Genomic DNA, 27,609 nt, shown 5'->3' on the forward strand with positions numbered 1-27,609 from the left:
ATTCCACTGCGACCAATTTATTTGATTTATTGTGGAATAACCCAATTTAATATTTGTCTGACTAGTTGACGTTGACGAACTTGATTGAGGGGCAGCTCAAAGAGTTCAAAGTTTCGTTGTGTTCACCCTAAAAAAATACCTGAGAGGGAACTAAACAAAACGGGAGAATCGAAATTTTCGTTTATAAAATGAAGATTAAGGCGTCATCTCGAAAACAAAAGTTTTTTTGCTCAAGAATCGACGTTCTGAGCTGATTTATTATTTGTTTATGGAAAACCGGTTCCGTTCTATTGAGGATGGGTCATTTGGCTGAGAGTCATGAGGCCGAAAACTATTCGGCCGAAGGTCATCCGGACGTGGGTCATCCGTGTAACCCATTGGACGTTATGCCGAATGGGTTACAAGGCCGAATAGGTGACTAGGCCTAATGGGTTTTTCGGCCGACGGTTATTCAACCGATGACTGTTAGGCCGAAATGACACAAAGCCGAAAGGATGTGTCGTTTAGCTGAATGGTCATTAGGCCGAATATTCATTATGCCGATTGGTCAGTTGGTCGAATGGTCATTTGGCCGAATGGTAGTCGGGGCAAATGGTCGTAAGGCCGAATGAACACCAAACCAAATGATTGCTAGGCCGAATGGTCGCTAGGCCAAATAACCTAAGGCTGAATTATCATAAATAATGGTTGATAGGTCAACAAGAATTTTTTTAAATATGGTCGCCAATCCGAAAGGTCGAATCCGACCTTAAATCCATTCGGCCTAGCTACCGTTCGGCCTAACTTGCAAAAAAGCGTTAATATGTCATATATACCTAGCATGAAAAACCAACGACCATTCAGCCTAACAACCGTTCGGCATAAACAAAATAAAAAATTACAATTAAATTTCAATGACAAGTTACACCAAGTTGTAAACAAAGCAAAAAATAAAAAATTTAAAATGACAAAGATTAAATAAATTCACAAATATGATAAAAATGAAAAATGATTTTTTTTGTCATTTTTGTCATTTTTGTCAATTTTGTCAATTTTGTCAATTTTGTCAATTTTGTCATTTTTGTCAATTTTGTCAATTTTGTCAATTTTGTCAATTTTGTCAATTTTGTCAATTTTGCCAATTTTGCCAATTTTGTCAATTTTGTCAATTTTGTCAATTTTGTCAATTTTGTCAATTTTGTCAATTTTGTCAATTTTGTCTATTTTGTCTATTTTGTCAATTTTGTCAATTTTGTCAATTTTGTCAATTTTGTCAATTTTGTCAATTTTGTCAATTTTGTCAATTTTGTCAATTTGTCAATTTTGTCAATTTGGTCAATTTTGTCATTTTTGTCATTTTTGTCATTTTTGTCATTTTTGTCATTTTTGTCATTTTTGTCATTTTTGTCATTTTTGTCATTTTTGTCATTTTTGTCATTTTTGTCATTTTTGTCATTTTTGTCATTTTTGTCATTTTTGTCATTTTTGTCATTTTTGTCATTTTTGTCATTTTTGTCATTTTTGTCATTTTTGTCATTTTTGTCATTTTTGTCATTTTTGTCATTTTTGTCATTTTTGTCATTTTTGTCATTTTTGTCATTTTTGTCATTTTTGTCATTTTTGTCATTTTTGTCATTTTTGTCATTTTTGTCATTTTTGTCATTTTTGTCATTTTTGTCATTTTTGTCATTTTTGTCATTTTTGTCATTTTTGTCATTTTTGTCATTTTTGTCATTTTTGTCATTTTTGTCATTTTTGTCATTTTTGTCATTTTTGTCATTTTTGTCATTTTTGTCATTTTTGTCATTTTTGTCATTTTTGTCATTTTTGTCATTTTTGTCATTTTTGTCATTTTTGTCATTTTTGTCATTTTTGTCATTTTTGTCATTTTTGTCATTTTTGTCATTTTTGTCATTTTTGTCATTTTTGTCATTTTTGTCATTTTTGTCATTTTTGTCATTTTTGTCATTTTTGTCATTTTTGTCATTTTTGTCATTTTTGTCATTTTTGTCATTTTTGTCATTTTTGTCATTTTTGTCATTTTTGTCATTTTTGTCATTTTTGTCATTTTTGTCATTTTTGTCATTTTTGTCATTTTTGTCATTTTTGTCATTTTTGTCATTTTTGTCATTTTTGTCATTTTTGTCATTTTTGTCATTTTTGTCATTTTTGTCATTTTTGTCATTTTTGTCATTTTTGTCATTTTTGTCATTTTTGTCATTTTTGTCATTTTTGTCATTTTTGTCATTTTTGTCATTTTTGTCATTTTTGTCATTTTTGTCATTTTTGTCATTTTTGTCATTTTTGTCATTTTTGTCATTTTTGTCATTTTTGTCATTTTTGTCATTTTTGTCATTTTTGTCATTTTTGTCATTTTTGTCATTTTTGTCATTTTTGTCATTTTTGTCATTTTTGTCATTTTTGTCATTTTTTGTCATTTTTGTCATTTTTGTCATTTTTGACATTTTTGTCATTTTTGTCATTTTTGTCATTTTTGTCATTTTTGTCATTTTTGTCATTTTTGTCATTTTTGTCATTTTTGTCATTTTTGCCATTTTTGTCATTTTTGTCATTTTTGTCATTTTTGTCATTTTTGTCATTTTTGTCATTTTTGTCATTTTTGTCATTTTTGTCATTTTTGTCATTTTTGTCATTTTTGTCGATTTTGTCATTTTTGTCATTTTTTCATTTTTTCATTTTTGTCATTTTTGTCATTTTTGTCATTTTTTGTCATTTTTTGTCATTTTTTGTCATTTTTTGTCATTTTTGTCATTTTTGTCATTTTTGTCATTTTTGTCATTTTTGTCATTTTTGTCATTTTTGTCATTTTTGTCATTTTTGTCATTTTTGTCATTTTTGTCATTTTTGTCATTTTTGTCATTTTTGTCATTTTTGTCATTTTTGTCATTTTTGTCATTTCTGTCATTTTTGTCATTTTTGTCATTTTTGTCATTTTTGTCGATTTTGTCATTTTTGTCATTTTTTCATTTTTTCATTTTTGTCATTTTTGTCATTTTTTGTCATTTTTTGTCATTTTTTGTCATTTTTGTCATTTTTGTCATTTTTGTCATTTTTGTCATTTTTGTCATTTTTGTCATTTTTGTCATTTTTGTCATTTTTGTCATTTTTGTCATTTTTGTCATTTTTGTCATATTTGTCATTTTTGTCATATGAAGGTTTTTTTTTTCAATCAAATTCTAGCCCATAATATCGATGCACTAATCCAGACAACAAATTGTGCGGAATTTCACTTTGATTAAACAACTCTTAGTCGACCCTCAAACGCCTTGAAGTTAAGAATTTTCTGAGGAAAGGTTAGAAATTTCCTCAAAAAAAAAAAAAAAAATAGTAATAAGTTCATACAAAATTGACAGGCCTATAATTGAAAAATCACTTTGTATAATACTTAAAATTCGACCATGTGCTAGTTTTCTTTAGAGATGGAGTTACTTGGGGGAAACAAGAATTATCAATTGAGAGCTCTTAAACAAAGTTTAAAAACTAAAATGTCAACATGTTTATGCTTAGAACATAAACATTAAAAAAAATCAGATAAAAAAATGCTTAGTCCTAAATAGTCTACAAAAAAAACACTCACGCTGCATAGAAGTCATCAACACTCGAAAGGTCCAACCAAGTGACAACCGGGTTTAATTCAATCGCCCATTTCCGTTCCGAAAGCAGAGGTCCGGCCTTCTAGCCGGATTAAAGACGGCTCCTCGCCCGCTCTTCTGCATGGGAAATGTATTTTCCCATGTAAAATCAATCAAAAGCATACCAATTTGATGATGGTGCAGCAGCAGCAGCAACAGCAAACAAGCCAAAGAATTATGTAGGTTGAGCCACAAAGCTTTCCCATTCACAAGGTTCTTCTGTGGTTTTGGTATTGTCGATTAAGAAAAATTCTTGTTTCTTGCGGTAGATTCGTTAGTCAGTCTCGTGGGTCGGTAGACGAGAAGCGCGAACATCCGCCAGATCGATTAACTTTAAAATCAACAATACTTGCCTGACTACAGAAGAAGTATGAAGTTGATCCAATTGGAAATGCAGTCACATCGGGAACCTGGTGAACATGATAATTGTACTTGTTCTCAGGGGTAAAACGCCCCACCTCCCCTTTGAGTACCCAGCCGGGGAAGACTTCAGAGAATGGATTAAGAGCTGGGATGTTTTATGATTTATTTGCTTTGGCTGTGATGCTGGATTGATCGAACGTATACTGGCAGCAGAAAAAAGGTTAACTTTTCGTAAGGCAGATGTCCATTGCCGGTTTCTAATCGGATTAGTAACGGTTCTACAAGTCATTCCTAGTTCATATTTCCAGCAAGATTCTTGGGCTAAAAATGTCTTTAAGACTATGTAAAAAAACAATTTTCAAATAATCAAGAAACCTCACGAAGGAAAATCAAAATCCCCATGGTTGAGTTAAAAGGAATCTTTCGATTGCTTAGGTCTTTTTAACTTAGCGGCTCACCACACTCCCCTGATTATGGACGCTAACTGTTCTAAACAAACAAGAAAAATATATTAGAAATTCAAAAGCGCGAACAAACTCTAACTTAATTTTCAACGAATAGTTAAAATAAACTGTTTTGAGTTAATACATGATATTTTTTTTTACTTAAGTGTATTTCAAAGCTAAAAATGTTGAAAACATATTTTTGTCACGCTACAGAAAAGGAAACCATCAAGTTTCAGAGAGCTACTGAACGCAAACAGATTCGAAAGGAAAAAATCCTAATTGAATACGTTGTATACCGTCAACTGGGGCATCATGCAACACTTTTCGACTTCAATGGCTTCTAAAAACTTAATGCCCACGGATTCTTGTACATCAAAAGTCTTAAGATTGATGGGATATCAAATTGACGAAGTCAGATTTTTTTTGGTTTCACCAGTTATTTTAAAATGTACAAAAACAAACGGTTTTCACCCTACTAAGAAAATGGGGTAAGTTGCAATAAACCTTGTTTTAATAAAAAATCAAATGAAAACGTTTGAAAATTTTTAGTTTTTATATCTTTGTGATGTCATAACGGATGAAGCACAAATTTTAGTAATTTTATAATTAAATATTGCATTTTTTTAATCATAAATGGTTTTTAAGAAAAAGCATGGGGAGAGTGGGGATACTTGATCCCCTTTTCTTATTTTCACCATATCTTTTTGGAAAAATTTAGCAACTCGCCGTCTTTGACATTTTCTGACAGCTTGTAACTTCAAGTTTCTTTGCTCCAAAAATTAGAACGATACTTGAACCCGTTGATGAACTAGAAGCATTTTTGTGGGAGTAAAAAAATTGCGATTTTTCTGAAGTTAGGGGAGACTTGATCCCCTATTGAAGGAGACTTGATCTTTTATTCAGGAAGCCCTAATCCTTGTATAAAAATCTAACAAAACCCCAAGATAGAATGTTAATTGACTATTTGGGTCATGTTTGTTCTCATTAAACAATTTATAGCAGGCATAAGAAAAAAAGTTTTATAACTTTGTCTCAACGCTAATAACATTGCATACTTAAAGGCGCTATTTTTTATAATTAAGAGAAAATTAATTATTTTTGCTCTTTTCTTCAGACAATTGTTTGATAAATATTAGTTTTTGGATGAATATTAGTAATTTCGTAATTAGCAATCATAACGATCAATTCAGAAGAAGAATATGCCGTTTGGAAGGGGGATCAATTGTACCCAACTCTAGGGGATCAATTGTACCCATAATCAACATTTTAGAAAACTTTTTCTGAAAAAAGTTGAAAGTTTTCCATTACTTTGAAAATATGACATTATGAAGCTCATTTTACGCTCGAACGATTGATACATTGGAGCAAATATTTTTTTCATAATTTTCCCATGTAAGGAACATTTTAAAGTGATGAAAAAAGATCTTCAAGTTACATTTTGTGGAATTTTTCAAACAAAGTTCAATTACTCAAACAATTATTTTGTAAAAAAATTTTAAACTGCAAGCATTGTTATTTTGCTCATTTTGGCACATTTTTCTAGAACATTTGATCTTTGTAAGACATTCCAGTTTCGAGATATAGCTAAGGAATCAAGTATCCCAAGGGATCAAGTATCCTCATTCTTCCCTAAAGGTGCTGCATAAATTTAGGGGTAAAAGATACTACAAAAATTTGTACTAGCTGAAATCAAAAAGAAAAATGTTTGGATCAATGAAATTTTGAAATTAACAAACACGCGATGGAAAACAATCGTTTTCCAGCGTATGGAACCGAGATTTAAAAGGTGAATCTTTGATTTAGATTTTGATGCATTTTAGCCTGAACTTGTAACTGGATTATAAAAATATTCATTTTTAAAAAAATTGGTGATTATCCGAAAAATATTTTTACACCAACACTGTTGGTATAGGATAATAAAAGAAATATACAGTTTACAGTTGATATCATTAAACCAATCCATCATACTTGGTAAAGTTTTTTACGGAATCAAAAAAATGAAAATTTGTACATGAATTGCTCGATTTTTTAAATTTTTAATTCGGACCAAAAACATTAAAAAACTATCTCACGATGTGAGAAACTATATCATTATCATTATCATGATAATTTCATTACATTATATTATAAGACAAATCGAATAATTTTTTTTATACATAATAATCGTTGTGGTAAAAAAACGTTTCATATAACGCTGCTGTTGCATGATGTTTGACGGTATAATGGTTTCAGTGAATGTTCTTCACAGAAGAGAAACAGATACACTTACAGATTCAAGTCTTCTGAGCCAACGATCATGAGATCGATCTCGATCACAGCATACTAAAGGGTAATATGGTCTGAGATAAGAGTCTGAATACTGTATCCACTGACATGAGCAGACATCTGTTTTATAAACATAAGAGCAATTTTGAAACCTCTTACAGTTTAAGATGTGATTTTATAATAAAAATAGTCAAAATAGCCGATTTCCGAAACCAAGCCGGCATATTTATGTTATTTTGGGAAATATTTCAGTCCCACTTGCAATATCTTTCTTCTTGTATATAAAAATGTAGGCGAATATATGCGCCAAATAACTCTTGCAGGGTTTATCCGATTTGCATGCATTTTTTTTGTTGTGTTCGTCTTTGATACCTATTTAGTTTTAGTTTTTATTCTTATCAAATAAAAGTCTTGGCATGATCATATTGCCGAAAATAGTCATTTTTGCTTCAAAATCAAGACAACTTCGACATTTTTTAAGCTTATCTATACCAAAAATTTGCCAGATTGCCCGAATTTGCCCGGACGTTGTTGAAAATTAAGCCCGGATTTATTCCCTTTATTTGCAGAATAAAAAACTCTAATTCAACAAAATCATCATTATCGGTTTCTGAAATCTTAAAAAACGATTTTTTTTTGTCAGGAATTTGATAAAATAACCCGGATTTTTTCGGCCCGGATAAGCTTTACGCTCATATTAGAGAATGTCATATTACTTTAGAAACTAATATTTATCGATATGACTGTACAAATTATGACATGCTCCAAACAATTAATTAAAGATGATATATTCCGTTACATATTTATAGTAACACCACGAGAACGTCTTATTTGTTCCTACTTTATTCCTTAACCTTAAATTGATTTAAAAGATTTTTTATGAAATGTAAAGAATGTACTTAGTTAGTTTGAGAATAGAATGGTATCAACTTTGTGGCGATTCCATGAAAATTTCATCATTGAGAAGAAACAAATGGAAAATTAGGAAACGTAGGAAACACTCTTCTTCTTCCTTTTATGCTTAGATGCTCAAAAACTAAACGAAATTTAGAATATAAAAAAGGTTAACTTCGTAGAACTAAAATTCATAATTTGATCCAACACTCAGTATCAGAAGTCAGAAACAGGTTTTGATACAAAAACATCTTCAAATACAAAAAGCTTTCAAAATAAAAATTTTAGTCGCAAATATATTTAGGTGAGCCAAGATCCGAAAATAAAAAGAAAGTTTAATACCAATTTATCGGTAGTGCTAAGAAAATAAAAAGAATAAAATTTCTACTTGACATTGGTTTGCACTCAAATTTTCGAAACAAAATTTGAGTTTCAGTTCTCATATTTTATTCAACATCACAATGTAAATCCAATTATTTAATCAACGTTAAGAAACTAGCTGGCTTTACGAAGATTTTGAACATTGATGAGAAATAGCAATACAATTCAGAATAAAATTTATCAAACTTGAATTTAATTTCTTACTCTATGACCATCAAACTATCATTTTTGATTGCAAATACATTCAATTCGATAAATTTACAAAAAAATGTGTTTCTTTAGGAATTCAAAATCTAAGAAAGAAAATCATAGAAGAAATTAAGAAAAAAACTGAGTTTCAAAATTTATTAACAGAATCTGAAATCGCGTGTTCTAATTAGTTTTAAATTGAAAGAAGAAATGCTTTTATTCTCTACTTAAATTGCCTTTTTGTAAGAAACCCAACGGTTTAAGTTGATGCGAATCAGAATTCGATGAATATTTTTAATGTTCTTTACCCACAATTCTTGCATTCACATTTTGACAGATATAATAAAGTGTTTATTGAAAAGATGATCAAATAATTCGAAGGAGATAATTAAAAGCATTTCAGGTTATCCTGATCCTGAAATCGCGTGTTCTAATTAGTTTTAAATTGAAAGAAGAAATGCTTTTATTCTCTACTTAAATTGCCTTTTTGTAAGAAACCCAACGGTTTAAGTTGATGCGAATCAGAATTCGATGAATATTTTTAATGTTCTTTACCCACAATTCTTGCATTCACATTTTGACAGATATAATAAAGTGTTTATTGAAAAGATGATCAAATAATTCGAAGGAGATAATTAAAAGCATTTCAGGATAACGAAAAACAGAATGTGATAGGAAAATTTACTCAACAAACTAAAAAAAAAAAATTGGAGGTAACAAAAAAATCGTAAAATGTTATTCAATTTCAAGTGTTGTTTGAAAACACTGCAATTAGTGATGGGCAATGTCTGCGAAATTGGTATACAATAAAGAATACTTTCAAAATAGTTTTGAAGAGAAAAAAAAAGAAAAAAGTCAATTGATTAAAGCTACTTAAAATGCCAACACATTTCAGCAAAACATTCTTTGGTGCACTTTTCTTGGGGTTAATCGAAAATGGACATAACAGTGTCTATAATCCTCTGTAAACGAATAAAATAAAAAAAAAGAAAAGACAGTAAAACGAAAAAAAATCATCTTTAAATTGAACCCAGAAGATGTTTGCTTTCAGCTTTTGCTGGAAATTAAAAAAAAATTATTACGATAATTTTTGCCCCTGAAGGTAGGCATCACATAGGCAAATAGGTTTTCTCCTTAGTATGCACATTCAGCCTGCCTTTCCTATAAGTAAATTCATCTGCGAGGAAACATCAAGTTTGTGTTTGTTTTCGTTTGTTACAATTTTTATTGGAAGTATTTAGCCTACTAAGAGGAAATAGTGGTGTTTTTTTTTGTTTTTTGGCGACCGCCATCAATTAATTTTCGTAGCTTCAAAATTTTCCTCTCGTGCTATGGCAAAGAGTATCAAGTTGATAACCCTCGAAGTGAAAAGCAAATAATTTGTCTTTTCTTGATAGTTTCTTATGCCGCATTTTTAGTTCAATTAAAAATGCCTTGTTGTAGAATAATTTGTGTACCTCTGTTTAACATGTTATTAAAGTACTTCGCTTTCAATATATTTATATCATTTCCGAATTGTTCTGCCCATTTTTTGATAAAATAATATCTGATTGTTAAGATTGGTTATGTCTAGTGTCAGTAGAAAGTTAACTGTTTCTGGTCTAGTCATTGTTTAACTTGCAATGATATGTATCTTATCATCCAAATAAAAAAAGTTAACAAAAACTTGAAATTAAATCCATTTCATGAAAATTTGACGATTGGCAATTGAAAAAATCAATCTTCTCGAATTGTTGTGAGTTCTCGCTTGTGAACTGAAGGGAAAAAAGCAACATGAACTCTCCAGATAATTCCCATGATAACCGTGTAAGCTGATGACAGATTAACCTCAGATAGATTGATACCTGTGTTATGATTTTTCCCTGTTATCACGGATGCCGTACCTTCATGAAAGAGCGCCTCCCGTCGTCGTCATCTCCGTGGTGGATAACCAGGTGCTGCCATATTGATGTCAAAACATGTTTATGCTTAAGGGACAGATCGAATCACGACACGCATGGGCTGCGCATGCGTGAACTGGATTATTGGTGCCATCATGACATTAAGCCATGTTCGATGGTCTCGTGGCTTGTATATTTGTAGAAATGGACCCGGGTAAGCCCGGTAGCTTGTGATTGATCTGCTGACCATGTTTACAGATCATCGCTTGAAATGGAACGATTACCTACGCTGACGGAATGTTGCTTGTATGCTTATCAAGTTGGAAACATTTCCCAACGGGATATCTGAAGCTGTTTGAAGAAGGTTTTTCAAGTGTATAAGAATCCAACCATCCCCAGAGTAGTTGACGATAGAAACTGGACAAGTTCATCAAACAACTAAAACGTTTAAGCGAGCGAGTTGCAACTCGAGAGAAGCCGCGTTTGTTTTACAACTAATTAATTGAGCTTGATGCGTCCTGAATGCCAGTAGAGATTTACCTTGGACGAGAGATGAAATGGCGTGGCGGCGGCAACCGATGAAGCGGCCTTGTAGCTGGTCGGCCAGTATTTGGAAGATTTCCTGGATCGGTGTTTTCTGCTTTTGATCGTGACGATGATGGATGATGGAAATCATTAGGCTATGACTCTCATTCAATTCTGGTCGATGGGTCTTCCAGAAAAGGAGTAATGTTACAAAAAAATCATAATTTAGTATTTGTTAATTAGTTTATCGGCCTTATCGGTGAAAGTGAAAGTTCATTTTCATCACATAGGGGAGATGAGGGCATAACGAGCACCCGAGGCATAATGAGAACTACGCTTTTCTTCGAAAGTGCGTATTTTCTTAAATAAATTTTCATGAGGATTTGTTTCGTACTTCCTATAGTATTAATTTTTCACAAAAAAAGGAATCTCCTTATCATTTTTACAGAGATATTTAAAAAAAACTAGCTTGGTTCTCAAGTTACGAAAATATTATAATTTTTGAGCACCACGAAATAAGCTCTTATGATCTTAAAATAACCTTGATCTATAATGTACGCACTGCAACATGATGTACACATTGTTTCTCAATTTTCACCATCATAAAATTTTTGATTTTTCACTTTTATCAATTTTAAAACACGTTTTTACTTAAATTTGTTGGGCATATAGAGCACCATATTATCGAGGCATAATGAGCATTTTCTGCCGTAGAATCTAGCAGCGAATTAAAATTGATTTATAGCGCCACACCTTGACTAGTTTTCATCCGACAATTCAGCCTATTGGTAAGGTGTCGGAGAGGTAATCAAAAGACTAGAGTTAGATTTCTGTTCGAGGTGATTTTTTTCCATTCACAATTCATGATCGATTTTTTTATTGTTACATTATACGGCTAGAAGCATCATCCTCCAAACAAAGCACATAATGTATGAGCGTGAGTGAATTGTTTGTATTCTACAAACAGACCTAGATTATTTTGTTATTGCTTTGTTTGATGAATCTACGACTCACCTGACTTCATCGAAATGAATTCGCTGCTAGATTCCCCGGCAAAAACGCACATCTTGCTCTGATTAATGGTGCTCATACTGCCTCAGGGGGGGTTCTCATTATGCCTCCACAGTGGCTGGTCTTCAGCTTTTGGCAAAATTTTTTAAAATGCATTTTTTAACGTTTTCATCTAGTTTTTCACGTTTCAGCCCGTTAGGGAATAGGCTTTTCAAGTGTCTGAACACGAAACAATAATGTAACCTCCATATTATAGCTATTTTCTATGGTTAAATAACCGTTTTCCTTAAGGTGGCCATTATGCCCCCATCTCCCCTACCAAATTTTTTGTTCGGCGCGGGTCAACTACTATGAATTAGTAGATACAGATAGAGCTGAATCTATCACCACCCATCAATGCGCCAAGCGTGATTCGCCCCACAAGCGCATTGCAAGCTTCTGCTTGTGGGGGCACCACTTTCGCCGATAACACCGATAAACCAATTAACAACATAACATAACTGTTAGCGCGTGTCAAATTAAAAGTCCGTCCGAACTGGTTCCGAAAGTATGTATTTTACAAACTTCAGATCTAGAAGTAAACATTCTTGTTACAAAATTTCTTAACATCATTTTAAGTCAAACCTATTGTGGAAATTGCACCTATTTAGACTCCTGTGCAAATTATTTCCACGCAGAAATATTTTCGCACTGACGCACACATAGACAACCCGTGTCAGTTTTTCAAATCAGCCGTTGCTCGCTTCTGATTTTCGAATCACATTTCCAAACGGCGTCATCGTTATTGTTTTGGCAAAAATTATTATGAAATGCGAACCAAGGAGTTTAATAACGAAAATTGACCGATCAACAAATGAAAAAAAAACGAACAGAAAACAGAATGTATTTTGTACATTCGGGTACAAGAATGTAAGTGGAACAAATAAATCATGCATTATTCGGGCGTTTTTCGAATTAGTGAAAAAATAGCCAGAAAATTATGGATTCACTGACAATTTTTACTGACACACCAGTCGCAGATATTTTTAATTCAATTTTATCCAAAGATGTAAAGAATATCGATGTTTTTTTTATTAGTTGATCACCCAGGTGGTAAATCCTTTTTACGGATTGCATTCCAAGGCACGGCGAGCGACCGAGTCCCCCCAGTATGCTACTCTGTGTCCATGGATGCAATTGGACGACTCATGATACTTAGTACCTCTACGCCATAAAGTACACCTGGGGCCTCTGGCCATATTCCCACCCGGACCTGCAACGAAGGCTATACCCGAGATGGGAGACCAAGTCCGCGCTTAAGCGCTCATCGGCAAACTCCAGTTCGAGTCAAACTCCAGCATATATACCCTGACTCTTGTTACGATTCAAGACTAAGGACCTCTCCTCTAACGACTTGAGATCCGGCCTTTACTCGCAACTCGAGACTAGCTTGGTTCCCACGAAAATCGTGCGCTCTGCCTCTGTTCGAGACCACTGCAAGAGACCAATGACCTCTCCTCTAACGACTTGGGATCTTGGCTCCGCCTGGCTTGGCTCGAGGCACTCTCCTTTTTGCCCGTCCGTGTGCCGATCGAGAGCAGCTTATCCTGGATACGCGCCGGTTACAGCACACGTCCGGGGCTTTACGAAAAACTACTCGGATAATTTCCGGCGAAGAATTCATCTTACATAGACTCAGGTGACTCACCCGCCGACGACGTGAAGTCACCCTACCCGAGAGTATTTCGCGGCGTAAATACTCTTCCCCCTACGAGTTCAAATGCGAAGAAGGTATAGTCTTATCTCCGCAGCTTCCCTCGTAGGAAGCGCGTTTTACTCGCACGATGTTGTCGGCTGTCGTGTCTGGTCCGCAGACGGCAAGCATGTTAGCACGTACCTCTTCGAACCTTGGACAGTTGAACACTACGTGCCGTGGTGTCTCTTCTATGTCTCCGCAGGTTAGACAGGATGACGAAGCCACGTGTCCAAACCGATGGTGGTACTGCATGAAACATCCGTGACCAGTCAGGAACTGTGTCATGCAAAAGTCCACCTCACCATGTCTTCGATCCATCCAGGATCCGATATTAGGGATCAAGCGATGGGTCCACCGGCCAAAAGTCAAGGTCTGTGAGCAGATTTTACTGCGCGCAAATTATTTGCACGGGGGTCTAAATAGGTGCAATCTGTCTGTAAAATCAGATTCTCTCAACAGTTTTAAAAATTCATACAATTGACAATACTATCAGTCGGCAGTTCTAACTCGACAGAATTTTGAACACCGCTAACGTACCTAGCTGGCTTGATTGATCGCCTAATAAATAACATTTTGTCAGCAGAATTAGAATAACATAAAAAGTTGCATGTTTCTACACATTCCGCGAAATAGAAAAACAAAAGCTGTTGCTCAGATCTCCGCTAATCGGACTTAGTTTGTCGTGGTCTTCTTATCCGGGTATTTCGATAAGCAAATACACCAAAAAAGACGATTAACCTTTAATAATGTACCTAATGATCTCAACCAAAGAATAAGTTATAAGCACTTATTGCGTACTCTAACTTCTAGCACTTAAGCGCCAACAATTAAAAGAAATTGACTAACCATTGACCGACTTAGAACGTGGAAAATGGGTGACATAGTCTAACGAAATAACCTAAAACGGGTAATCCGAGGGCTTTTGGATTCCCATGTATGTATGTATGTATGATCCATCCAACGACCCCCTGAGCTGGCAGGTATGTTATGCAAAAGAGCCAATGTTAATCTATTTGATTAACATTGTCCAATCGCGGGTGCTGGTGGTGTTAGCTCTATTGAAATTCAAGTAACCCATTTCAGAATGGCAACTGCACATCCCGAGGCTGCTTTCATTGCCAATAAGCCTCGCCCAATCATAGCTGCAAGACCAATTGGGTCATGTAATTATGATTAGACTTTCCACCTTTTATTGTTGACATATCCAGATACAAATTAAATATAATTGTCTAACTATATAGAATTGGCACCCTAATATGTCCAATAAAAGATAGACACGTATTTAGTTTATGGTTTTATTCATTGATGATTTTCATTCTGTTATTGATTGATCTTAAGATAAGAAAAGGTATTGAAAGAATAATTTACGAAGAAAATACGTGAGTGCTGATCAGACCTGTAATAATAATATCGTTGATTATTTTGAAAATAGTTGAAAATAAAGTATTGATTGCGAAGTCCATCCTAGCTCCGACACTAACTGTATGGAATGTTAAATGTTCATGTTTTACCATGTCGTTTATGAATTATTTATTTTAAGAATAAATAAACAATATACACATAATACAAGATTGAAAGCCAAATATATAGAAAAACAAGAAAATAACGGTAATAAACAGACAACAACGACAACTTTGTTGAAAATAAAGATAAATAATTGGATTATTTGAGAAAATTTGAAATAGTCCTGGAATGAAAATTGTTTCTTAATTTTTCAAAAGAATATTAAAAATATCTAAAAATCAACACATAAATTTCATACTTCAGTTTTTAACACATTAATATGATAAAATGAAAATCGTGGATTAAACACGGCGGGTAGTTAACATAAAAAATGAAAGCTATCTTTTTAAAGAACAAGAGTATATGATGAGACCTGAAACAAGCATTTATTGTGTGATTCGCAGACTCTTAATCAAATTTAACAAATAGCTGTCAAGCTTAATTGACTATGTATTTGGTTTTAATATGTAATTTTTTTTCTCATGACATGCTAATGCCAAAAAATATATAAGCGTCTTTTTCCTTAATAAAATATTCTTTTTTTCTTATCGATGCTAATTTTCTTAATATTTATCACTAATCAACAATTAAAATATATACTTAATTTATCAACTCTTAAGTGGGTTTAAAACTGATACTTTATTGTGTAATTTTGATTGTATAATGCAGTAAAGAAAGTGATGCGAATAAGAAAAAATAACAAAAAAAATATATATAAATTTAACAAAAAAAAAAAACAAAAAAAAAACTACAAACTAGGCTAGCGTAAAACGTTCAAATTTGAATTGGATTATTCCAAATTTTTTTGCATGGCATTTCCAACACTATTTAAACGCCTGAAGAGCTACAAAAGATTCCACAAGAATTCAGGTTGTGTACAATTTTGCAAGAAGCAAATGAGAAGTAAAGTTCACCTGATGAAATATTTCTTGCTAGCAGGAAAAATTGAGACTGATACCTTAGTGTGTAATGAGAGAAAACAGTGATACGGCTTTTATGAACAGACACAAATAAAATGAAAAAAAAAACACCACAATTTTGATTAGCATAAATCGTTTAAATTTGAAATGTAAATCTCCCGGTTTTTTTTCAAGCCATTTTAAACGCCTGAAGGGCTGCAAAAGCTTGTATCAAAACTCAGGTTGCGTACAAGATTGCAGGGAATGTTATGTTCGTATGTGAAGTAAAGTTTACCAACTGAAATATTTCATTCTAGCAAGAAAATTGATGCTGAAAAATGTCTTAATTTGTAAACTACGGATTTTTAATAATAAATTTTCTTTTCTGTAGTAAGTCTAAGATTCAAAATTAAGGTACTTATCTTGGGATTTCCGACACTATCTGGTACACTAGCCGTCTGTAGAGTTTTTGTTCCGCAAACTAAATAGCAGTTCTGGTGGAATCCGGAGGGCGTAGCCTGAGCCCCATCGTCTTGGGTGTTTGAGAAAAAATGTGGTAAATGCTTGGTAATTAAGTGTCCCAGCGTTTTAACTTCCTTTCCTTCACTTTCCGTAGTTATAGAATTGATAGCACTTAAGTTTTTTCTAACGCGAACAATATAACAAAATTTTTAAGCACAAATTTCAAAAAATTCTTCTCGTAAACAGCATTTCATATTCTGCTTTCAAATTTCATTTTCAAACTTCCTCCAAAACTCCTAACTTAGTTTTTTCACTAAAAGTTTCCCGCCACGATGCATTCTAATTCTAGATCCGTAAGATGGCACCCTTTATTCGGAGTTCCACTAAAACTTCGAAAGAAAGAATAAATTTTATAAATATATTTCCGCGGACGAAAAAAAACGCGTGCGTTGCAATCGAGCCAACGCCTACTCCCCACCCCGAGGGCTTTTGGATTCCCATAGGCGCAAAATCACGCCGGTTGGTTGGTTTCGACATCTTGAAGGAGTCACATGTTCGGATAAACCTCTTTACATCTTGCGAAAGACCTGGCCAATAGAAGTTTTGCCAGAGTTTATGGTTAGTTTTTCTTATGCCCAGATGACATCCAAAAGAACCGCCGTGGAATTTTCCAATAAGCTCCTCCCGATTGGCTGAAGGTACAATCGTGTCTTGACCTCGGTACCTCTGGTCTCTAGGATCGATTTATGGTCTGGTACACGAATTTCCTGTTGATTACGAGCGATTTTAGGTGTTTGAATATGTTGAATATGTGTCCGGATTTATACCCTCTCACATATTCAGCGATAACAGCTGCTCTCAACTCTGCCACTCACAACTTAATGTACACAAACTGCACAGAAACGGAGCTCTGCCACTGTGAGCAGCAAAGTTAGCCCTTTCATTTGACATATAGATGACACCAGAGAGATACAACGTATAGGCTACAGGCGCAGACACCAGATACCCAGACTGATCAGTGGCGGTTGAGCCCATACAACTACAAATCGCCCAAAACCATACGCCATCTATCGGGGCATCGTGAAACCATTGTGCATCATCAAGAAAAAAAAATGCACTTGATAATTAACAAGCCAAATGAAAACTGGTTTCATTGAATCACATATTAGTGTTTGAAGATCGTTCTGAAATATTTTTTTTGTTTTTTGTCTTTAATGTTGAATTCTTTTTTTTTAATTTACTGTATCATGATTAAAAATGAATGTTGTTTAAACAATGACCGTTGATCGATTTAGATGAAAAAGAAATACAAACATTACGTCTTTAGTTGAGAGCCAATTATTTTGGGATTAGGTTTTGATTTCTAAATTTATCCGGCTGAGTGACAGTTTGAAATTTATAATGTCCGCATGAAATAATTCATTGAGTTCTGAATTGTTCGTCTTAATCTGGTTGATTTATAGTTTACTACGACAAAAAAAAAAAGGAAAACTACATAATATGTAATATAATATCCATGAAAAAATTGAATTCCAATTTAATTTTTGGCTCATACCTAGATAGGTTTGAGGAGTGAAATAAGTTATTGACATTATCGTTGGATTGATTAGAACTTTTTTAGACAATTTGAAAATTGAAGTAGAATAAAAAAATGTGACGAATGTATTGGCCAGCTCTTTAATCCTATCTGCTGCGGGTAGTGTTCGTGATATAATGCTGGTTGTTTCACGTCAGTGTTACGTCGTATGAAACTCCTTAAGAATTCACAGAAAACTGCCGCAAAACTTATCAAAACAACTTGAAAATTTGTATCTCACATATATGATATGTTGTCCAGGCTATAATGATTCTAAATGGAAAGAAATTGCGACTAGTTAATGTCAGCTTTTGTAATTTTCGTAATAAAACTGTTTGTTTACATTTTGTTTCATACGACGTAATGGAAGCTCACGCGAGAAATATAACCTCAGACACCTTTTAAGCATAATTCTGGACAAGGGGAAAATTAACCTAAAAAGCCTAATTTTTTAGACTATTTTGTCCATCTTTATCCGTTCAACTTTTTTCTAAAAGAAATTTTTGAAAAACGAGGGAAAATATCCACTGCATTTGAGACATTTAAAAATGTCTGTTTCAAATCTATTTCTCTTTGTTTCCAAAAATATTTCACCTTTGACATTTAGCAAAATTCTTCGATTTAAAGTTTTGTTTAAACCATAGTCCGAAAGTAATTAGTATACAAAATGAATCCATTCTTCTAAAAATTATAATTTTGAATGAGGTTCATTTCAATAAATAAGCAATAATTTCACTGTATTATTTTTCGAATTCAATACTTTTCCACACAGCCATAATTAATTTTGAATAATAAAAGAACATTGCTATCTTGATGCAAACGAAGGTCATTTTTATTTTCTTGTCGTTGCATGAAATGTCAAATAGCGTATGCCTGTGTGAGTGAATTCGTTCTATGTTTTGATTTTGATGTGGCGAGTTCACGTTCGTTTTTTTATACCCATTGATAAAATCAATTACACGTGCGATATTCAATAAATGAGTCAAAATTTGACCAAGAAAAATTATGAAAACGTGTACAACACTTTGTCAGTGTTGTTTATCGTCGACGTTTTCAGGTGATATAATCACCATCACCATCAGTTCTCGCAGGCTCTGGACAAACACACGGCCCAACTGCTGTTCGGTCTATTGGAGAAGTACCGCCCGGCAAACCCGATCGCCAAGATCCAACGATTGAAAGCTAAGGCTGAGGCCAAGGCCGTTGGCAAGGAGGAACCTCCGGCAGGGCGCCAACACCATCGTCAAACTAGTCGAACAGAAGAAGGCTTAGCTGGTTGTGATCGCTCACGATGTTGACCACATTGAGCTGGTCATCTACCTGCCGGCTCTGTACCGTAAGATGGGTATCCCGTACTGCATCATCAAGGGCAAGTCCCGACTGGGAACATTGGTGTTCCGTAAGACCTGCACCTGTGTTGCTCTGACCCAGGTGGACAACTCCGGCCGCGCCAATCTATCCTAGCTGGCTGAAAACATCAAGACCAACTTCAACGATCGCTACCAGGAGATTCGCAAGTGCTGGGGAGGTGGTCTGCTCGAACCGAAGATTATGGCCCGCATCGCAAAGAAGGCTAAGGCTCGGGAACTTACCCAGAAGACGGTGTAAGTCGTAGATTTACGATGATATACAATGATTATTGTAAAACGAATATCTTTTGACATGCTGGGAAATTTTGTTTCTTGAAAATGATTATTATGAAAACTTTTTTTTTTCAATTCTAAGAAAGTGTTTTCAAATTTTATCAAACTGAGTATACCTGATATGTTTATATATGAATTCAAAACGTTCAAAACTTTTTTTTCCTTTTTTTTTTCAGGAAAACGTTCGATGAAAAGTTGGTCAAACTAATGGAAAAAAAACTTTTATAGGACATAATTTGTTAAATTGATCATTTTTTTCGTTGTGAAAAATGTCACCGGAAAGTGGATGGTATCTTTAGCGCAACTGGTAGTTAATTCTGGATCCGGCTCTTCCGGCATATGTGATGCTTCTTTTTCTTTACATATATGATGTAATTTTACAACAAAAAAAATTGGTAGTGTGTATAAATAAAACAATAATTTTGTTTGGTTTCGGTATTGTATTACAATACAATTTTTATATGACAATACAACTACAATTCTTTTTTAAAAACTTAGCTTTTTTCCCGGTTGCCTTTTAATGACCTGCAATATTGTTTCACCGTGAAAACGCTTTTTATTGACTTTTGCTGCTTCTAGATCTGATTTTTTGGGATGGTCCGAACGGGTGCCTTTTTATTTTTTTCTTGATTTTACATGATGTCAAGCAAATACTCATCCTGAAATCGTTGAAAAATCATTGTTTTAGTTGTAAATTATGGCAAAAAAAAAAAACTAGAAATGCCAAAAGTTTACCAATGAACTCAAACATTAAACCGTCGTGCAATATTGCAAGAGGATTAATTGAATTTATTTTTATTGATCAAAATTGTGATATAAGTTTCTTCACACATCGTTTAAAGTGTGTTTCCTAATGTCAAACATACCATCAATGTAACATAAATTACGAATATAATTCTAACGTTTTGTTAAGATCTTAAACGATTCTGCCGAAGTCGATTTTTTTATAAGCTTTATGGTTGAATTCTAACCAAATTTGGTTAATGCGCTCTAATTCAAAAATGGTTTTTTTTTGTTGTAGATGATGACTTAATGGGCTTAATAGCATTACAAATTTTGTAAATATTACCTCTACATTTGTTCTATTCAGTTTTTGTAAACCTCTATAAATGCGGCAATTCGGCTAGGTGAAGGATTTTGAGAAACTCTAACTGAAACTTGAAACAGATTGTTCAACAAAATTTTTAAAGAATCTCGTCCATTCAACTGATTTAACAGTTCTAAACAGTACGATGTCATTTGTCGTTTTCTCACTAAGTCCTAGATCGTTTTATAACTATTTACAAATAATTGGGTTGTCACAATATTTTTCTACTCGGGAAACTTGAACTTACCCTTGACGGTGGTTTCGGGGTTAACGAAATCTTGCAGTTGAAAGTGATCTTCACAAATGAAGCCAAAGATGTCATAAAATGGTTATTTTTCAACCACAACGCAATAAGGAAGTGGAGCAGATAATCTCAAGTTTTCATTCAATTTTCATTTCTGTCGAAGTCGATGTATTTTTTATAAGCTTTATGGTTGAATTCTAACCACATTTGGTTAATGCGCTCCAATTCAAAAACGGTTCTTTAGTGGTTCTCGAAATATATCGTGTTATTTTTTTCTATCAAAAGCAGGTAATCAAAAACGAGCGTGTTCATCGCTAGATGTAAAAAAACAAATAGCGCAATGCAAATGTGTGTGTGATATATCGAGATTTTTCCTTTTGTGTATATGGCCGTTAGTTTCACGATAACCCGTAGATAGCGCTGCGGAACAAGCGCCAAAATCAGCCTTCAGTGGTCAGTCTGGGTATCTGGTGTCTGCGCTACAGGTGACCCCAAAAAAGTGTGACAGGACTTTTTTGTCACCCTGTATATTTTCCTGAATTCTCGATAAAGCATCTGGAACCGCATTTTGTGACCCCTGCTTATAAACCACATCGAAATCAAACGCCGCTAACCGTAAAGCTCATCTTGCCAACTTACCGTAAGGATCTTTGAGGTTCTTGAGGCATGTTAAAGCCTTATGGTCGGTACATACGGTAAAGTGCGACCCCTCGACTTAATGCTTAAATTGTTCAATTGCCTTTATGACGGCCAAACACTCTTTTTCTGAAGCACTATAGTTCTTTCGCGAACCTGTGAATTTCTTGCTCATAAAGGCTATTAAATACTCTTTCGTGTGCACCTTCACCTTGATACAGGACCGCCCGATAGCAAATCCACTAGCATCACACTCTTTTTGAAAAGGTTTGGTATAATCTGGAATAGACAAAGCGACTGAAGAAACTAACGCAGATTTTAACTGGGTAAATGCCTCATCCGCTTTTACTGTCCAGCAGAGTTTTTGGTTTTTCTTTATAATGTCAGTAAGAGGAGAGCAGATGTTAGAATAATCTGAAATGTAACGACGGTAGTATCCAGCCATGCCTAAAAAACGACGCACTTCGGTAATTGATCGAGGAACTGTATAATTTACAATAACGGATACTTTGTCAGGGTCTATATGTACACCATCCTCACTCAAATCAGAACCAAGGTAGTGAACACTAGGCACACAAAATGCCGACTTTTCACGATTCATCGTGATACCGCTTGCATCCAAACGCGCACCGACTTGCTCTAGCATCAAAATATGTTCTTCAAAAGTAGATGTTGCAATGAGAAAATCGTCTAAGAATGTCCACACCTTGGGTTATACATCAAAACCTAATATCTGGGAAAAAGCTCTGCTCATTGTTGCTGGGGCGTTTGTCAAACCAAATGGCATAACCTTAAGGTGAAAGAGCCCTCGTCCAGGCACCGTGAAAGCGGTTTTACATCGATCCGAATTTTTTAAAGGAATTTGCCAAAAACTGTCGCTAAGGTCGATAGTGCTGAGGTACCGCGTTTCCTCAATCTTATTGAATATATCGTCTATGAATTGTAACGGATAGGCATTTTTCTTGGTAACCTCATTCAGTTTTCGCGAATCAAGGCAGAGGCGCACCTTCCCGTTCTTCTTTGGTACCGTGAAAGCACCAATGGCCGCGCATTTAAGCTATGATGCATGTTCTTTGTGCCGTACAAAAATTATGTTTTGTGCGATTCTGGAAAGGAAAGCACTGACATGTAGTAAAACTTACGTACTTTAAGGGAAAAATTTAAAAGCGAGAAATTTTTCATTGCAACGCCACAAAAAACCGGATTTTGTAATAAGTGTCGGTGTACCAATAGCCGCGCACACATATGTTGCGTGTTCCAATCGCCGCTCACAAGTGTACCAATGGCCGCGCACGTATTAATTAAGGTTTCTACAGTAAATAAGGTATCCAAACAGTTTAAAATGATTTTTACATGGCTCTCAGGCTCTTTGTGAATATTCTCAGGTAAGGCTTTTTCTGATTCACACATCAAACACCGATTTGTCATCATTGTTTGTGAAACTAGTCTGGTCCTGAATTAGTATATGAGACGCCATTTTTACAGAGCATTATTTTGCCGGAAGATGTTTTGGAACATTGTTTTCGGTCCCGATTTCGATAAATCATCACACATTCGGCGAGCTGTCTGAAAATCCACGGTGAAATTGACCAACAAAAACTAAACACATCCGAATTGCTATCTAACCTCAAATTTCCAACACTTTGTAGCCATTTTCATTAGACAATCGTTTCTTCTGATATTGTTTCTAAAAAATGTGTTATTTCAGCCGGTTATATGATGGAAAACATTGATTGGTAAACTTGCCTGTGAATCTTATGCAACCTTTGTGAACTTTCGAAAAACTTCTCTACGTTTAACTGCTGATAAATATAGAAACACTTTCCGTGCGCGGCAATAGAAACATTCAAAAATCAAGTGTACTAATGGCCGTGCACAACAAAATTGTCATTTTTTCCGCAACAGAACCTTCAAACTGTTCACTTTTTTTCACAATTGATTCATTATACAGCCACAAATAAGTTACGTTCGAAAATTTTTGCCAAGGTTCTCTAAATCAACACAAAAAACTGAATTACAAAAAGGGACCCGCATAGCTCACTTGCTAAGGGCAACAGACAAAATGGCATCCGGCAAAAACGATGTTTGTTTTTATTTTTTCCTGACCTCAAAAAGCAGAATAAATTTATTTCTAGTATGGTAAGTGAAAGATACTCAGCGTAGGTATCAGAAAATGCGAAACATAGAAATTTTCGTTGTCGAATTTCGGAGATGATAATGATTAAAGTTGAAAGTGCGCGGCCATTGGTACTGCGCGGCCATTGGTGCTTTCACGGTACACAAACTACCGGATTATTCCACGAACTAGAGGAAGCTTCTACTACATCCATACTTAACGTCCGATCTAGTTCCTGATGCATAATTATCAACCGGTGCTACGATACTGGGTAGTACTTCATAGGGGACATTGACATACGCTGAAGAGTAATGTTTTGTACCGTCGGCAGTGGAAACAACTACGTTTGAAGGGAATTCATGCAGTTGTAGCTGTTTAAGCCGACTTTCCTCTTCTGAACCAGCAATAGTAATGTTGGCTCCCGAATCAAGCAACCCACAGAAAACTTTTCCTAAAAACTTTACAGACAAGTAGGGGCGAGCATCTCCATTGCACCCTTCGATAATTGAATATACAGTTGGGCGAACTTCGTCTGAGCAACAATCTTCCTTAAATGAATCCTCACTAGATAGATCAGAATCCGAATTTTCATCAAACGTTTGAAGTTCCACTGATCGCGAAGCATGTGCGACCTCAGAGGCACAATCATTTTTATTTACTGGAGTGTAACTATTCGCGAAACCACAGTTTTCCCCCGGTACTGCGATGTCACCTACTCGTTTCCCGAATCCGGGCGATGTTGATCCTTGTTAGGGCAATGGTTAACTGTAGCATCTTTCTGGCCACATTTGAAGCATATCGGAAAAAGTGTGGTTTACTGAAAAAAAAAATAGGTTTTTGAAATCCAACCTGTTTTTTTTCATTCAAAATAAACCCAGAATGTTTGTTTCATCATTTCACGTCATTTTCATGAAGAAAGTAAGTAGTTTGGAAAAGAATTACAGCTCAACTATAAAATTCCATAGTTCTACAAAAGCATCTCTTTTAACCCCCTTTTAAAACCTTTGAAAAACTGGGAATTCTAGAAAACTCCTTAAAATGTATTTATCTATTCAAACAATTCGTAGAAGCAATATTATCCACTTAAACACAGTAAATTTTTAGAAATAATCTCGTTTTTGTTGAAAAACAAAAGTGGTACTATTCTTATTTCGCACCCTTTATTCATATTTTTGGTCCTCAACGTTAATTGCTACGTCCAGAAAAAGTAAACTTATACTTGATTTATCCGTTAAAAAAATTCAAAACAAACTGTAGAAGAAAACTTTGGTGAATTACAGTCATTCATATTTTAACAAGCAAAACACATAGTGGTACTATTCTTTTTTCACTCACTGTACGTAAAGGTGTATATAACTGGTTAATTCAAACAAATGGATCCAATTTTCGGAAGCTTTTTTTCGATGACACTATCAAACGTTACGTTTTCTCCGACCATCCCTCCGACCGAGGAAATGGCTCGCAGTATTAAACGTACTTTCGGAAGGTGCCAGTTAGGAATTTAATGAATGAGAAATGAGAAAAGCACTTACTCGCCAAAATAAAGCGCATAGGCCGCAGCCACGTTTGTGTACGCGTTGTTGGTTACAGTTTCATGATCTTCATCCGGTCCCATGACCGCTGCGGAAGAAATAAACGTTAAATGGGAGAAGACGGGACAAGATGCGATGATGGCGCTTCTTGGCTGATTCTTTTTTTTTGGGCCGCCTATCGTTTACCTACTGAGTAGCTTTTTAACTTCACTAACTGACTGACCTTTTATGTCGTAGAGATCCGTAACGGGATCGTGTGATAAACGGCTGGCCCAGAATTTGGCTATTTCGGCAGCCAGGAAACAACCCTTGGTGTTCAGCCAGGAAAGGTCATGAGTCGCTGCAAAATACTGTCGTAAAGCATAACTGATGTCGGCTGTAATGTGCTGTTGGAAGTTTGCCACTTCCGGATACTCCGGCTGAGTGACCTCCATTCCGGAAACGGCACTTTCCCAGGGAAATCTTTAAATATTATGTAAAATTAAACAATAACTTTCAGTTCTACAAAATAATCTTCTTACCTAGCTCCTCTAAAACCACCACTTTCGGCATGTTTTTTGGCAGAATCTAGTCGTTGAAATCTATAGTCAATCAGAGCTTCCGAAAATCTACTATCAATCAAATTAACGACCGGAAACATCCAGATTTCGGTGTCCCAAAATGAGTGACCTTCATAATCGTCCCGATTGGATCCACCCCGACCGAGGCCGGTTGGACTGAGGCTTCCACCAAATCCGGTAGTCGAAGCGGGTCCTAGAGCTGCTTCGTTTCCAGTTAGATTGAAATTACTCATCAGATAAAAAATACTGGCTCGAACGGTGCTTTGGAGCTCCGGATTGTCATCGATTTGAATATCAAATTTGCTCCAAAAAGATTCCCAAACGTAGGTGTGGAGCCGAAGAAATTCCTCATCATCCATTCGAAGTGCTGTAAACAATGAAAAGATATTTTCAATATTCTAGAATTCCAAAGAAATGTCAAAATTTATTCAAAACTCGCTGCCCTGATTGTGGACTCTTCTTACAATCTTAAAACTTGATTTTCAATTTAATGCTTAGTGTTAAACATTATATCCTAATTTCAAGATGGATCTCTGATAGCAAACGACAAGCTTCACACGTTAAATAATATAATTAATAGGGCAAGTTAAACTCTCAGTAATTTAAATCAACCCAAAACCCTTTAAAATTCATAACACTTGTGCACGACTACAATTGGACTCTAAAGGGTGATACGGTCAAAATTTGGTCAAGGGAAAACGCGTGTAAATCAGTGAAATCGTTTATTTAAAAAATCAAATTAAATTTCTTTTTCAAGTTTAATAAGTAGAAAATTCAGGAAAAATATTCAGTTAGGCTTCCGCTTTTCCAAATCCGAATTGCCGGGCCTTACGCTTAACCCCTGCCATCAGATTTTGTACAGCCACCTTGTCCACCTTCTTCGCCGCAGAAAGCCAGTTTGCCTTGAACTGCTGCTCGTCCTTAGCAGTTTTTTGGTCTTCTTTAGGTTCCGCTTGACAATAGCCCAGTATTTCTCGATTGGGCGGAGCTCTGGCGTGTTGGTAGGGTTCTTGTCCTTAGGAACCACCTGCACGTTGTTGGCGGCGTACCACTCCATGGCCATTTTACCGTAATGGCAAGATGGCAAAGCCGGCCAAAACATTACGGAATAACCGTGTTTCTTCAGGAAAGGCAGCAGACGTTTATTCCGACGTTTTTTGTAAGTCGATAGTCCGGCTCGTTTTTTGGCTCGATGCACGGTTGTAGACGACACACCCAGCTTATCATGGCCGTAGGAACGGGGGGGGTTTTGGGGGTTAACCCCCCCCCCCCCCCCCCATGAGGATCCAAAACAGCAAGCGAGGTATTCTACTTCACACTTAAAATTTTAAATTTAGAATCAAATTATGATGATAGAGTAAAGTTTATTAAGAGTAACAATCTAGACTAAAAACTTATGCTAAAACCTCCAAAATCCATCCCAAGTCCAAAATTCTTCTACACCTTTTCAAAAATTTTCTAATTTGGTCATCGAAATTCAATTTTTTAAATTAAGTTAAACCCATTTCGGAGGTTCTGATTCTAAAATCCCCATAAACAAAATTGTATTCATATTTTTGTACTTAGGATTCTTTATCCAGTTAAGGATTTTTGATTTTCAGTTTGAATAATCATAAGAAATTACCAGTGTTCGGCACAAAAGCGCTAATTCGCTAATCGCTAATTAGTCCGCTAACTTTATGTTAGCGGTTTAATTTTGCCGCTAAATTTCAATTGCGCTAGCGAATTAAAAAGTTCCGCTATTTTTTTGTTCCGCTAACTGAAGACCGCTAACTCCCATATATTTTTTTCAAACTCACGTATTATTGCTGATAGAAGTATACTTTCAGTAACTTTTCAGGCTGAAGAGATAATAAGTAATATTATGACACCAATATGCACTCCAGATAGAAATTGTCACATCGAATGGTCTTAGTGGAGAAGTGCGTACTAGAATTAGACGATAGGAGTTTTTTGGTCATCTCACACATCGGCCACGTACCACGCAGATTCACTTTTTAACATCCTTCAATCAGCTCATTTAACGCGGT

The 27,609-nt window shown here is 35.0% G+C and overlaps 1 protein-coding gene and 1 pseudogene across 1 annotated transcript; one reads left to right on the forward strand and one right to left on the reverse strand.

Moving 5' to 3' along the window:
- Window positions 1-16,156: 16,156 nt before the first annotated feature.
- LOC129760182 (kojibiose phosphorylase-like) lies at window positions 16,157-25,941 on the reverse strand. Its single transcript, XM_055757783.1, has 4 exons — window positions 25,541-25,941; window positions 25,243-25,481; window positions 25,020-25,107; window positions 16,157-16,255 (listed from the first exon to the last, which is right to left on the reverse strand). The coding sequence occupies exons 1-4, from the start codon at window positions 25,936-25,938 to the stop codon at window positions 16,174-16,176; spliced, it is 807 nt and encodes a 268-aa protein (XP_055613758.1). The 5' UTR covers window positions 25,939-25,941; the 3' UTR covers window positions 16,157-16,173.
- Window positions 18,612-19,632, forward strand: LOC129760183 (60S ribosomal protein L7a-like; annotated as a pseudogene).
- Window positions 25,942-27,609: the final 1,668 nt, after the last annotated feature.

This window comes from Uranotaenia lowii, unplaced genomic scaffold (assembly GCF_029784155.1).
Source record: "Uranotaenia lowii strain MFRU-FL unplaced genomic scaffold, ASM2978415v1 HiC_scaffold_490, whole genome shotgun sequence".
Taxonomy (NCBI): domain Eukaryota; kingdom Metazoa; phylum Arthropoda; class Insecta; order Diptera; family Culicidae; genus Uranotaenia; species Uranotaenia lowii.

Excerpts from the sequence above, each read along its gene's own strand:
- LOC129760182 (XM_055757783.1), bottom strand. The coding sequence starts at position 25,938 with ATGGATGATGAGGAATTTCTTCGGCTCCACACCTACGTTTGGGAATCT. Across the intron at positions 25,482-25,540 it reads GGTGGTTTTAGAGGAGCTAG|ATTTCCCTGGGAAAGTGCCG; the intron begins GTAAGAAGATTA and ends TAATATTTAAAG. Across the intron at positions 16,256-25,019 it reads TATGCGCTTTATTTTGGCGA|ACGATGGGGCTCAGGCTACG; the intron begins GTAAGTGCTTTT and ends CAAACACCCAAG.